This window comes from Zootoca vivipara, chromosome 7 (genome assembly GCF_963506605.1).
Source record: "Zootoca vivipara chromosome 7, rZooViv1.1, whole genome shotgun sequence".
In the NCBI taxonomy this organism is placed as follows: Eukaryota; Metazoa; Chordata; class Lepidosauria; order Squamata; family Lacertidae; genus Zootoca; species Zootoca vivipara.
This window is the reverse complement of record NC_083282.1, coordinates 3,564,553-3,579,324: the sequence shown is the minus strand read 5'-3', so window position 1 is coordinate 3,579,324 and position 14,772 is coordinate 3,564,553. Positions and strand designations below refer to the sequence as shown.

General features: G+C 42.2%; 1 protein-coding gene across 6 annotated transcripts in view; it reads left to right on the top strand.

Moving 5' to 3' along the window:
- ATF6 (activating transcription factor 6) overlaps positions 1-14,772 on the top strand; it is a 127,946-nt gene that overhangs the window by 43,557 nt on the left and 69,617 nt on the right. For 5 of the 6 annotated variants that reach the window (XR_009557854.1, XM_060276592.1, XM_035123586.2 and 2 more), the window contains exons 11-14: positions 73-186; positions 1,137-1,236; positions 5,039-5,103; positions 6,253-6,367. Coding sequence is in view for 5 of the 6 variants with exons in the window: in XM_060276592.1 (XP_060132575.1) it covers positions 73-186; positions 1,137-1,236; positions 5,039-5,103; positions 6,253-6,367 (394 nt within the window). In the remaining variant the exon portion in view is untranslated. The remainder of the gene's footprint in view (positions 1-72; positions 187-1,136; positions 1,237-5,038; positions 5,104-6,252; positions 6,368-14,772) is intronic. The other variant, XM_060276590.1, reaches the window with a different exon arrangement.

The following is a 14,772-nucleotide window of genomic DNA, read 5'->3' as shown; positions in this document are numbered from 1 at the left end:
TTCACATTTCTTTTCTTCAAGGTATGTTTCCTTTGAACAAATATCTAAGGCTTTGTATTCCCCCTCTTCTAGGTATAAGCATTCAGTTTCGAATAATAAAGCATTGATGGTAGTTACGGAGGAACCAATAATATACATTTCTCCCCCACCTTGCCAGCCAATGATCAATCGCACAGAGTCACTCAGGTAAGCAATATGCTCAGTCAGGATGGTTGTGTTTCATGTCTGATAAGCCCAAGGACTTGTGGCTATGCAAAGTTTTTCCAGGTGCGCATTGCCAAAGCTTTTAGTTTACCGGTAGATCTAGCTGAATGGCTAGTGTACATTCAGAGGTTTGAATCTCCCCTCCCCCCCCCCAGTAATATTTTATTAATTTTCAAACCATTTAACCAATTCAATATGCTGTTCCATATTTTTCACTAACATTTCGGTTTTATCCTTATTTATGTAAAAACCAGCTAAATCACCAAATGGCTTTCAAATACCGTATTTTTTGCTCCGTAGGGCGCACCTAGTTTTTAGTGGAGGAAAACAAGAATTTTTTCCCCTGGTTTTCCTCCTCTAAAAGGCTGGGAGGGGGAGCGAAGGAGGCAGCGGCGGTGGAGGGACCAGTCCGGCTTCCCCTGCCTCCCCCGCCCCCTTCCGACACTGGCTTTCTCGCTGAACGTGGCGGGGGTCGGGTGGAGGAGATGCTGCTGGTTGCTTCCCACCAACACCAAGCAGTCTTGTTTTTGCAAACGGGGTTGGCGGGGAAGAACAAGCAGCATCCCTCCGCTGCCTTCCGTTTCTCGCTGAACGCGGTGGAGGCGCAGGGTAGCAGAGGAGATGCTTCATGGAGCAGGGAAGGAGGGGTGGGCGGCGGGTGACTCCCCCCCGGGCTGCTCTTCCTCTCCCCCCGGACGCAACAGAAAGGGCTCCTTTTGGCCGCTTCTGAGAAGCAGCCGAAAGGAGCCCTTTCGGGCACTCTTTCTCCACCCCACCCCCCCGCCCTTGGAATTAACCCAGGTCATTATTGGGACTCTCTATATCCGTGTCAAAAACAGCTTTTCGTCTCACTTTTCAATATCTTTATCGGTTGTAGAGAGGGTTTTCTTTGTTTCTCAAGAAAAATATAACTGTAGTATTGCATTTTACAGGTTGAGGCATGAGCTGCGAGGCTGGGTTCATAGACATGAAGAAGAAAGGACAAAATCAAGGATGTTAAATAGTCAGCAGCAAAAAGCTCAGCCCATCCAGGTATGTTTATGCTGCTGCTTGTTACCTTGTGCAAGAAAAGTGGTTGAGATGGCCAACGAGACGTAGGAATTATTGGGATCAGGAGCTGGACTGAGGAACAGAATGGAAGCTCCCTAGGAGTGGATTGGGCCTTGGCGCTTCCACTTGCCTTCCCAAACAAACATATTACTATATTCAAACATTTTAGGCTTCATTTTTGCTTTATTTACATGATGCAGTTGCCACTCCTGTAATCAGATTCGATGATACAGCAATCATGATTAAATTTGTTACCTGCCCTTCACCAGTAGGTCCCAGGACAGATTACACTATTTAAAATACATAATTTAAAATATTTAAACCTACAGTCATACCTCGGTTTAAGTACGCTTCGGTTTGAGTACTTTCAGTTTAAGAACTCCGCGGACCGTCTGGAACGGATTAATCCACTTTCCATTACTTTCAGTGGGAAAATTCGCTTCAGCTTAAGTATGCTTCAGGTTAAGTACAGACTTCCGGAACCAATTGCGTACTTAAACCGAGGTACCACTGTATTACATTCACAGGAATTGGGTGGGTCCTGAAAGCACACATCTCAGGTGCCAAAGGCCAGGGTAAAGAGGTGTGTCTTCATTCTCTGAAAACTGCATAGTGAAGAAACCAGACACATCTCTATGGGGAGGGGGATTACTACAGGGAATGCCCTATCCTGGGCTGCCACTCCCCAAACTTCTGAGGGAGATGGAACTACCAAGAAGACCTCCTCTGCTGGTCATAATACCTGGGAGGCCCTTTCAGATATTTGGGGCTTAAGTTATTTAGGGCTTTGAACACTAACATGACCATCTTGAATTGGTCCTGGAAATGAACTGTCAGTCAATGCAGCTGTTTTACAACAGTTGTAAAGGCAACCCCAGCCAGTAATCTGGCTGCTGCATTTTCAGCTAATTGAAGCTTCTGAGTCGTCTTCAAGGGCAGCGTCACATGGACTGCATTGTGGTAATCCAGTGTGGAAGTTACCAAAGCAAGGAGTACGGTGGCCAAGTCAGGATGATGTCTGAAGTTCTGCATCTCGTGGGTTGCTTGGATTATATTCTATAGTTTCCCTGTAGCCCAAATAATTTGATACAAAAAAAAAGTTTTAAGATTTAATTGTTTGAAAGGATTACAGTCATACCTCGGTTTAATTACGCCTCGGTTTGAGTATTTTCAGTTTAAGTACTCCGCGGACCTGTCTGGAACGGATTAATCCACTTTCCATTACTTTCAATGGGAAAGTTCGCTTCAGGTTAAGTACGCTTCAGGTTAAATACAGACTTCCGGAACCAATTGTGTTTGTAAACCAAGGTACCACTGTAGTTGTGTAAAACACCCCTATGAACATTTTTGTGCACAAAACGTTGTACCTTCAGTGTTCCTAAAAGTAAACTGTGGTGCTATCCATTAAAAACTGCTATTGGACTGGAAGACTAAATATGAGATGGTAAAAGCGACAATGACTAAATGGGCTATAGACATTGATTACAATATGGAAATGTCTGCTTGAGAGAAATTTTGGAGGGGGAACCATGAATTTCTCTGCCTGCTATCTTATTAAAGAAAACTTACAAAAGATGATGTACCAGTGGTACTTGAAACCCAGCAAATTGGTGAAAATGCACAGAAAATAATTTATGCTGGAAGTACCACGAGGTAGAAGGAACCCTGCGGCACGTGTGGCGGTCATGTAAATATGCTAGAGAGTATTGGGAAATGATCCATACAGGATTTTAAAAGATTCTTAAATTCACATTCCCCCAAAAGACCTGAGGCCTTCCTACTAGGGGTACCAATTGATGATTAACTTCTTTTTATACGCAACTGCTAAAGCTAGAGTAATTGATAGAATAGACAAAAGTAGTAACTGTGAATGCAAAATTAAGAAACAAGGATGAGTTATAGATAAGAGAAGAGCCAAAAATAGTTTTGGAAAATATCTTAAGAGGGTACAATATTCAAGCTAACCTACAAGTGGGAGTTGACATATGAGCAGCAGATAACATCATATAAAGGAAGACTTGAGACGCAAATGGGTAGAATGTCAGTATATGCAGCCAATCAAGGTTTGCTTAGAATGCCATGGAGAGATGGACTGGAGAGATGGACTAGGAAGTGGCCCAGAGTGCCTTCCATCAGCTTCGGTTGGTGGCCCAGCCACACCCCTATCTGGACAGGGATAGCCTAGCTACTGTTGTCTATGCTCTGGTAACCTCAGTCTTAGATTACTGCAATGCATTATACGTAGGGCTGCCTCTGAAGACGGTTTGGAAATTTCAGCTAGTGCAGAATTCAACGGCCAGGCTGCTCACCAAAGCAAGATGGTTTGAGCATATTACACAGATCCTGGTCTGACTGCACTGGCTACCGATTAGTTTCCAGGCCCAATTCAAAGTGCTGGCTTTGACCTATAAAGCCTTAAAAGGCTCAGGAGCGCAATACCTCAAGGACTGCCTCTTTCCCTATCAACCTACCTGATCCTGAGATCATCTTCTGAGTCCCTTCTTTGTGTGCCTCCTCGTGAGGTCTGGAGGGTGGCAACACAAGAACGGGCCTTCTCTGTAGTGACTCCCCGTCTCTGGAATGCTTTCCCCAGGGAATTTTGCCTTCATTATAGGCACCAGGCAAAAACATTCCTTTTTAACCAGGCCTTTGGTTGATTTGATTGACATCCTATGCCCCTTTAAAATGTGGGGTTTGGGGGGTACAGTGGTACCTCGGTTTATGAACACAATTGGTTCCGGAAGTCTGTTCATAAACTGAAGCGAACTTTCCCATTGAAAGTAATGGAAAGTGGATTAATCCGTTCCAGACGGTCCGCGGAGTAACCGTTCATAAACTAAAGCGAACTTTTCCATTGAAAGTAATGGAAAGTGGATTAATCCGTTCCAGACGGGTCCGCGAAGTACTTAAACTGAAGCGTTCATAAACTGAAGCATGGGTGTAATTGGTTCCGGAAGTCTGTTCATAAACTGAAGCGTTCATAAACTGAAGCGAACTTTCCCATTAAAAGTAATGGAAAGTGAATTAATCCGTTCCAGATGGGTCCGTGGCGTTCATAAACCGAAAATTCATAAACCGAGGTGTTCATAAACTGAGGTTCCACTGTATTTGGTTCTTGTTTTTATTTTGGTTATGTATTTTGTGGTTTTTATATTCTGATTTTGTTCTGTGAACTGCCCTTCAGGTATAGAGTGGTATATAAATTCAATAAAAAAAAGTCCTATGAAAAAGGATATATTATGGATACTGTAGGGCAGGCACCCCCAAACTTTGGCCCTTCAGATGTTTTGGATTACAATTCCCATCATGCCTGACCACTGGTCCTGTTAGCTAGGGATCATGGGAGTTGTAGGCCAAAACATCTGGAAGGCCGCAGTTTGGGGATGCCTGCTGTAGGGTGTTTGTATAAAAGCTGTATAAATGCATAAAAGAAAGAACAAACTATGGTGATATCCAGCTAAGTCATACACAGAGTAGGCCCATTGAAATAAGTGTACTTAAGTTTATTGATTTCAATAGATGTACTCTGACTCAGTTGGATTATGACCCTGATAATTCTTACATCTTTGTACCTGATTACTGAAGATGATTTTATATTTTATAGTATTTAATGAGCCAGAAAATTAACTGGGATTTCATGTTCATATATACAACCTCCACAAAAGTTTTTTTTAATAGATCTGGCCCATTGCATGCACACCTCAATCAGACCATGTTCAGTTGAATGAAGAGTAATTTCTCTCTGTGTAATCACACTGTCTCTCCACCCCCTCCCCCACCCCAGAATGCTTCAGGAGAAAAAGCGAATTCTGAGCTGATGGCTCTTCCGTACACAGACAACAGTGTTGGGTGAGTGAAGATGGAGTCATCCTTCGTAATATTTTGTTGGCATTACTCTTCCATTGGATGCAAGTTCCAACATTTTCCCTAGAGAAGTAAATTCCTTGGTCTCCCGTGCCCCAGCGCAGCAATAATAAAAAATAATAAATCTAAACTAAATTCTACTTTACAACCACTAAAACTTAAAATCATAGTTGTTTTGCTGAAGGCGTCCTAGCTGGCAGTTCCCCTCAAACTTAGCTTTCATCCATTGTCTTCTGAGAATCATTAAGAGAGGCTTCTTCTAATTGGGACCTATCTGTTAGTTGATTTGTCCTCCACAATTTTTTCCAACTCCTTTTTGCAGGAAATAAATATTGTGTCTATCACCATGATTTTGCAGGAGTGAATTTTATAAAACTGAGCATGTGTGTTTCAGATAGTATTTGTTTATTTATGGCATTTATATACTGAATAATCATTAGCATTTTTAAGTGATATGCATAAAAATAAACAATACAGAGAATAATTTTTTTTAGTAGCACTTCGGTTTTTGAACGTCTCCGTTGACAAACGTTTCAGAACCCGAACACCATAAACCAAGAAGTAAATGCTTCTGTTTTCGAATACGTCTCGGAAGTCGAACTTCTGAGGCTGCTTCCATTTTGAGTTTCCCTATTGTATTGAGGCTTCTGTATTGCGTTTTTGGTTTTCGATTGTTTCAGAAGTTGAACAGTCTTCCAGAACAGATTACGTTCGAAAACCGAGGTTCCATGAAACCAAACAGAAACACTGCCTTCAAAGGCCTTCTGCAATAAGAAAGTATTTGCCATGTGCTTGGAGTTCAGGAAGGAAGGTGCCTGTATAATCTCCATTGGGAGGGAATTCTACAGGCTTGGGCCTATGACCCTGAATGCATGGCTTCTCGTAGTTATGAGCCATGCATCTGAGCCCTAACAGAGACTCCCTCAAAGACCTCCGTGATCAGGCAGGGATACAAGTGACCAGGTGATCCTTAAGATATCCTGGACCCAAATTGTTAAGGACCTTGTAAATTAATACAAGAATCTTGAACCTGGCCCAGTAACAAGCCACTGCAAATTTTAAAGCACATTATTAAATAGTGTCCTGTGCATGCAATTCTTATTGGTTCTAGCATTTTCTTCTCATTTATTTCAGCAGGAACTCAGGGAATGAGCTACAAGTTTATTATGCTTCTCCACAAAACTACCAAGATTTGTTTGAAGCAATTCACAGAAGGGGAGATACATTCTATGTGGTATCATTCCGTAGGGTAAGTGTGTTATGTTTCAATGCAGAACGTATAAAGGAATCCATTGCAAATTTGGAGGGTATAATGCCCCCTTCCAAGAAATTTTGATAATTCTTTTTAAGGATGCCATCATTATTAATCTCTTCCGAAAACTGCATCTCCTGTGGATCTTTAGTGGGAAGAAGAGGCAGGGATCCATTTATATTAGTTAGTTGTGATAGTGAAACTGTTTTATAGGCTTGTTGGGAAGGATTAGGCTTTGGCTAAGCAGCAGAAGGTGAGATCCTCCCTCTTCGGCAGTGGAATTTGCTGCCAAGGAGTGTGGTGGAGTCTCCTTCTTTGGAGGTCTTTAAGCAGAGGCTTGACAGCCATATGTCAAGAATGCTTTGATGGTGTTTCCTGCTTGGCAGGGGGTTGGACTGGATGGCCCTTGTGGTCTCTTCCAACTCTATGATTCTATGTACCTCTTCACAATTAAGAATTTTTCCAGGGGTAAAGAGGAGAACTATCCCTCGTGGGGACAAGGAGATGCGAGCACATAAATTACCACATCCAGGCCTTTATATCAAAACAAATAGGCATGCACCCAATTTTCCATTGCACAGATGGATCCTTGCTGTCCTGTCCATCAAGAAATCTGTAAAAGCTTTTTACAGATTTTCAACACTGGTAATTTCTAATGAATAGACAGTTCAGTCCCAGGAAGGATAAACACAGAAATATTAAACTCCATTTGTGCTAGTTAAAGATTTTCTTGATTTACAAAGATATATGCAATATCTCTCGTAACATTTTTACAAATCAGTTTCATTTGTTGAGACATTGGGAAGAAAGAGGGGGATAGAAGTAGATGGGGGGAGATGGGGAGGTCAGGTGATGATGTTTCTATTTTACTTAATATATGTGAGGGGTTTTTGTCAGCGTCGCTTGTGCAGGTTCTCTGCTGTTCACTTGTGTTCCTTTGGTGGTGAGAGATGTTGGGGATGGCCTAGGGTATGGTTGTTCATTTGTGGTCTTTGTTTCGTGTGTGAGTGGGGTGGGTGAGTGTTTTGGATCAGGTTAGCCATATTGATTTGTATGCTGTTGGTGTATTTTTATCATTGTCCTGTTGGGCTATGTATGTGATAAAAGGAAGCCATACCGGGGTGAAGCCATTTTCTGTTTCAAGGTTATGCTTAAAATTCTACAAGGCAGGCTTATGGAGAAAGCTAGAGAGTTCCAGAAAAACATCTACATCTGTTTCATTGACTACGCAAAAGCATGCCACCACGTTGTATCTCGATTTGCAGCTGATGAGCTCACTCCGGTCAGGGATTTAGCAGAATCTTCTTTTAGGTTCTGGCACCTCAGAAGGCAGGAATGGAGGCCTTGAGCATATTTCAGCTTTTCACATGCACTCTGATATTTGTGCTGTCATCACCTTCCCCCATCAAAAATACTGTTTGTTAACTCCAATACAACCTTAATTCTGGCTCTGAGTATGTATGGTTGATGATACTGAAATGTATGGGTAGGAATAAATTCATTTTCCAAGCAAGCTCCTTAGAGATGTCTAATAATGTCATTTTTGATAAATGAAACTGGTACATAATATGTACAGGAACTACTTTCTATAGATCTACAAAGCGAGAAAATGTTTATGAAGATTGTGCTGCTGCTCCAGCACTGTAAGATTTTCCTCCTTCGCCCCCACTGCAGTCATTTGGTGGGAATGCACCAGTATCCTTACATGACTTTACACGTTGACTGCATAAGTCGACAATTGTGTTTTTGACCATTTCCAGCTGCATTTTGCCTGGCTCCCTTGTGTACAATTTGAAGTCTTGATCTCACTAAGAAGATCATTGTACGTTGGTTAATACTTAGCACCAGGCAAGCTGTAGGTTTCTCTTGCATACAGCTGATTTTTCTTTTAAGAGCTAATTCCATACGGATGAAGCCATTCCCCTCCCTTGCAATTTGGAACCATGTGTTTTGCCAAGTCTACAATTACACAACAGACAGCGTCTATAAAAATCCAGGTGCAGCAGTTAGGGATGTGCCAATTTTCCTCTATCAGCAGATCACAGCACCTCCTGCTGGCTGAAAGAATAGATCTCCTTAATTACTGTATTTTTCCGTGTATAAGACGCCACCATGTATAAGACAACCCCTATTTTTTTGAACCCCAAATTAAGGAAATCTATATTTTAAACATCAAACAGAACAACTTTGAGCTTTTTTAGGGAGGTCAACCAAAGTTGTTGAGCTTTTTTGAGGGAAGTTGGCCAAAGTTAGGGTTGCCCAAACTCAAGGCCAGGCTGCCTGCACCAGAGCCCAAGCTCACACCTCTGTCCATTCACCCTCCATGTTTAAGACAACCCCCAAAAATCATTGTCTTATGCACAGAAAGATACAGTATATAGCTTTTCTCATGCATGCAATCTGCATTGAAATCAGTTCAGAAGCTCTTTGTTGTGCTTAAGTGTAGATGTCCAAAAGTATTTTCAGTTTTGTAGGATGCTATATAATCCAGGCAGGATAGAATACTGGGGACTTAAATCTGGGGTTAGTGTCACTTTTTTTCCTGTGGATAAAAGTTCTGTCCCTGTAAAATTAAAATATAGCATAAGGATAGCACAAGACTCTTGTGAAGCAAAACACATTTTTATAAAGAATGTGCCTTTGGTAGGTCTGCCTCATTAGCTGATGTGTGGTAGATTGACCCAAGAAAAACAGAAGTGCTGTATTCTGTTTCAGATATAATTCTGTGTGATCTGAAAGCTTTCATATTAAGCCCAACAAAATATTATATTAGTTTTTCATACTCCTTGACACCAACTATCTCTCATACAAGGAGCACAGAGCAGTTTCAATAAATCAGTTGTTGCTTCTTCTCATGTGTGGTTCATTGATGTGGCCTCAAGCCACAGCGCATAACCTCCCCTCCCCTCATTCCAATAAATGTTGTAGGCTGCACCATGGCAAGAGATTGAGGAACACTTGACAATGACAAGATAAAAAAACACTTATAGAATAGTACCAAAATTTTAAACAATGCTCTGGAATTATGCCGGGAATGCCAACGAGGAAAACCCAAGAGGAAGATCTTATTCATCCCCATTCTTTATCAGCTGCAGCTTCTGCAGTGAAAAATAGCTCTGTGAAATGTGCATTCCTGTGTCTACCCTTAGATTGGCCTCCATAAGGTCCACAACAGTCAGCATCATGTGAATGGGTTCAAAAGCTGAATTAATTTGCCTTTTCCTCTCTAGTGGCTAAGTTCTGGAGCTCTTTGGGGTGCTCTGTGGAACACCTGCGTGCTTCGGCACTGTGGGTGGCTGAGATCCCACTGCCTGTTCCCAGTTGACAGCTGGTTGTGGCATAATCAATACCCCGCAAAAAGTTTATGAAAGCAAGGCTGCTTCTTTTTGACTTGAGTTCATGTGGCTGGGTAGGGATGAAAGGGAAGGGAGCAAGAATATTTCTGCAGGTGCTGTGCTTTGTTTCTGGCACATTGAGATGGAACTGCAAGGCTGATGTACTGCTGGGATATATTTGGAGAACTTTGAGTCAAAACAACTATGGCATCTTGAACAGCTGCCTCTTCTTCAAATGAGAACAGGAAGGACTTCTGTTTTATTTCATGTATCTTTCTTTTGAAAATTGGACAACTGCATGAAAAAAACAAAACCAATTTGTTTTTGCCTTCCCCTGCTTTGAATCTGGGATTTAGCAGATGAGAGAAGGCATTCCCAGCGGTTTTCATGGAAGTTGGCCAAGCATTTAGCTGTGTGATGGAATTGCTTGGTGTCAGCACCCAGGAATTGGATATTACTGGCTAGGGGCACCTTTTAAATCTCTCTCTGCTTCTGCTGCTGTGCCTGTCGCAACCTCTTGTTGTTGTGGCTGCCACTTGTCCTCAGCCCCTGTTCCAGGAAAGACAGAAAGGGTGATGTGTGTGAGTTGTGCTTCCTTAGTGCTCTGCTGGTGCTGGAGATCAGGACTGGTGCCAGAGATACAGGAGAATGAAGAGTACAGGGTATCAGGAACTTCTTGCTGGTGCCTTGAAGTGCTTGTTTGGGGGGTGGGGAAGTGACATTGGCAGTGTTCACCACACAATTCTTGCATACCCACATACAGCTTGTTTTAAGGCATACCTCTTTAATATTAAAACATTTAAACGTGTTTCTTGGGAAAGATGAAATGTGTAAAGAGAGAGCCCCTATTTGTCCAGTAAAACTTTCTCTTGTTTTTAAATTGTTTTAGCTCTTACGTTCCTTCCACATCAGCATCAAGCTATTAGTCTATATCTTCAAGGCCCTACACCCCATTCCAGGGATGCAAAAATACATTGCTTTCTCTTTTCAATTATTCAAGTTAAGTGAGACATGTTTGCTTCTGTGTGGTGACATGACTTTGTGTAACCTGAAATTCATTGGTTTACAACTTTTTTATCCTGACTGATGGGTGACTTGCCTAGATAGATAGACAGATGGACAATTGTAAAATAGACATTAAAATCTAAAACAATAGAATAAGAATTGTACTATATATATATATATATATATATATATATATATATATATATATATATAAGCATTAAACTTTTTTTGAGGAATAAAGAGATCTTCACCTGTCCTGAAAAAATCTTAAGGTAGGTGCCAGGTGAGCCTCTCTGGGAAGAACATTCCACAATCAGGCTCCTTCCTCCAATTCTACCCCCCCCCCCAAATCCCCTCTGCTTGCTCCTTCTGTACCCTCAAACACTTTCTGTTGTCTTTAATCTCTCCTTTTTACGGGCCTTCTGCCATACTGTTCCCTTTTTGTTCTCTTGTCCTCTCCACCCCCCGCCCCTGGAGACTGGAAAAGTTTCTTTCAAACCAACTACTGCTGCTGCTCCCCTCTCTCCCACACCACTTATCTGGGGTACAGTAATCTTGTGATCCATATTGTGTACTATTTATGATCCGTGCTTGTGACTCTTCCTTTCAAGGATAGAGGGTCTTAAACATAGAGATTTGTGGCTGATGTGAAAGGTAAATCTGAATCCTGCACCACCATCCTCTGGAGCAGATTTTATAATCTGTTTCGAGCTCAATACAATCAGCTTCATGCTTGATTCAGTAGGCACACTTAACAGCACGTGTAATGAGGTGTTTGTGAGTGGAACACATTTTATGGCTTTAATGGTTTTCTCAGCATTTTATGTGAACCAGCTCTGTGTCCCTTCTGCATTTGGCAAATGCAAAACAAGCAATCATATCATGCTAAGTTTGCTTTGACACTAAAAGTTTGTTTATGCAATCAAATATTTAATGAAAAAGGATTTGAGGCCCGTGGGATTTTGAGTGTGGGTTGTAGCCAGAGCACTGCACAGACACTAGGCTTCCTAGGAATATTGCCCAAACTCCCTGCCAAGATATACAGGATGACCCATCCAACTTGGAGCTAAAGTCACTGTGGAGAGCTGGCTTGGTTGTGCTTGGCTGATGAGAAAAAAACAGCTATTGTCAGTCACCTTGTTTGCTTTCATGCCATTTTTGCCATCGGGATTGGTGGGAAAACAGAGTAAATTCCAGCTTCACTTGTCCAGCAGTTCTTGGAAAGAACTCTGTAAACATCCCAAGTGAGTAAGAGGCAACTAACTGCATCTCCCTTTTTGAGGGATGAGCCTCAGCCTAAAATTGAATTACTTAAAAAGTATAAGCTGTTTTTTCTGTACAAGGAAACCCACAATGTGGCATACAGTAATTATAAAATAAAAGTACATTTAAAAAAAAAAAACCTCAACAATTCACATGTTGTTGCCAGCTAATTTTTGTTGCTGTTTCAGAGTTACCGTATCTGTCACAGAGGTGGCGTTGTGACTACTCTAGAGTAACGACTCTCCAGACCGTTGCCTTTTCATGCTTTTATTATGTGCAGGCTGTTTACAGTGCTAGAGCTGTACAGGACACATGTTTTCAGTCTGACCCAGAACCCTGGAATGGAGGTTCCCGCGTTTTCTTCCAACATAAGAGCCGGGGCACTCCAAATCTCCTCCCCCGTTTCCTCCGGCGTAATTCCGGAACCGGAGGGAAGAAGGCTCTCCTTTCCATGTTTTCCTTCTCCCCCTCTTCCCCCTCTCTCTCTTCCTGTCTCACGTCCAGCAGAGGCTCTGCCATCCTGCCAGAGCCCTGTCCCCTTCTTCCTCCTCCCTCGCTGGACTCTTCCCCCTCGCTGCTGACGCTGCTGCTGGTGGAGGAACTACTCCTCAGGATGGAAGGGGGGTCTCTGTACCTTCTGTCCCTTACAGTATCTCTTCATCTGAGCCCAAAACTCATGGATCTGAGACTTGTTGAACGTTCTGAATTGGTGGAATGACATTTGTGGAATCATATTTTTATAATGCTCTTTTGCATTAACCTGCTTCATCTCCCTGCAATTAGAATTCTAGCACTATAAAGTGTGGGCTGGGCTAGAACCTTTCTAATTGGTATAGTAGGGTTCCTTCCCACAAGGAACCATTAGAAAATTACATTCCCTACCTGCAGTCTGAAGTGGTGCATTCCATTCTGCTGCATGTGTAGACCTGGTCTTATAGCAAATCTGGGGTGGTAGTCAAATGACTTTTTGCACTAGTGCAAGGGGATTTCCCCCTCTGCTGCCCATGTGTGCCCTCTGCCACCCCCAAATTTGCTCTGGAAGATTAGTGGAACCCCTATAACATATTTAGGAGGCACACAGGGGTGGGAGAGGGGAAGCGTGTTCTACTACACGAGGAGAAACTCTTGTGCTGATGAAATGTACACCTTAGCTCTGCACTTAATACGACTCCTGTACATTACAAAGAATCTGGTTTTGGACTAGATAACTTTAAGGGTGCCACTGAGAGAAGTCCCAGGGTTTTGTTTGTTTGTTTTGCAGTAAATTGGGACTTGTAATTTGCCTGTCTCTGCTTATCCTTAGGGCACTGTGGTTGTACAATTTCTAGGATGCTGCTTCAGGAGGAGTAATTAATCTTTGACATGAAATTTCAGATTTTTTTTTGCAAATTTCAGGTGGGAGCTGCCTCCCCCTTGACTTAAGAAGTGTTGTGATTTGCTCTTGTATCCTGAGTTATCCAGCACAGATAGGCTCTTCAGTCTCCCACTATTAAATACTGACTGTAAGGCTGTACATCTGTTGGTCATGACCCTTCAGCCTTCAGGCTTGGTTCCCTTAATCCTTAGTCTGAATCTCAGGAGACCTGGTAACCCTAATTTCAGGTTGAAGCTAGAGTGGTCAGTCTGAAACAATGCAGAGCATTTAGGGACTGACTGCTCCACATTCTAGTGGTTAGTCATGCCTTATAAAAGCCTGTCTGGGACTGTCAGAAAATAGTCATCTGAAACATTACACCATTTTATTAACTGTGGAATTTGAATGTTTCTGTTAGAGTGCTTGAAATAAAAAGCCCATCTTGCTGTTCTTTCGTTCTTTTAGAAGCAAAAGCTATAAAAACAGATTGGGTAGATTTAGCAGAGGTATTGGACCATAATCAACACTATAGAGAGTGGCCTCTGAAAAATAAATTAGGCAAACTGATTACTTTTGCTCTCTTTTGGATAATCTTGAAAGTTTTTTTAAATAGAAATGCTGTTTATATTTGGTATTTCTGACTTGAACTACCTTATTTAGAACTTAAAGAAACATCTTTGGTGAGGAATGCTAAAGATTCAGGTCACAAAAGAAAATATAACTTGAATGGCACTACTGGACATGGTAACAGGTTGTTCCATAGTCATAACTGTCTCACGCCTTCCTTATAGGCTGCTCTCTTGGACTGGGAGCAGATCCTTGACTACTTAGAAGTCTTTAGGTATAAGGGGTAGCACTGTGGGTTCAACCACAGAGCCTAGAGATTGCCAATCAGAAGGTTGGCGGTTCGAATCCCCGCAACGGGGTGAGCTCCCATTGTTTGGCCCCTGCTCCTGCCAACCTAGCAGTTTGAAAGCACGTCAAAGTGCAAGTAGATAAATAGGTACCGCTCCGGCGGGAAGGTAAACGGCGTTTCCGTGCTCTGCTCTGGTTCACCAGAAGCAGCTTAGTCATGCTGGCCACATTCCCTCGGCCAGTAAAGCGAGATGAGCGCTGCAACCGCAGAGTCGTCCGCGATTGGACCTAATGGTCAGGGGTCCCTTTACCTTTACCTTTAAGAACACTTTGTCTGGAGTGAGCTCTTCCTAAGAGCTGGAGCTGTTTGGCCCAGCTTCTTATGTGACTGTGAGTCTGTTTATAACCAAACTATTGCTGAAATCTTGGTACAAGGCAGTAAATATATCCATTTCTATTTTTCTTCCTTTTTGTCACTGTATTTTCAAACATATATTGAGACCTATTAAAGCCAGTGACTTGCATTAAAACAACAACAACAACAACAACAACAACAACAACAACAACAACAACAACAACAACAACAACAA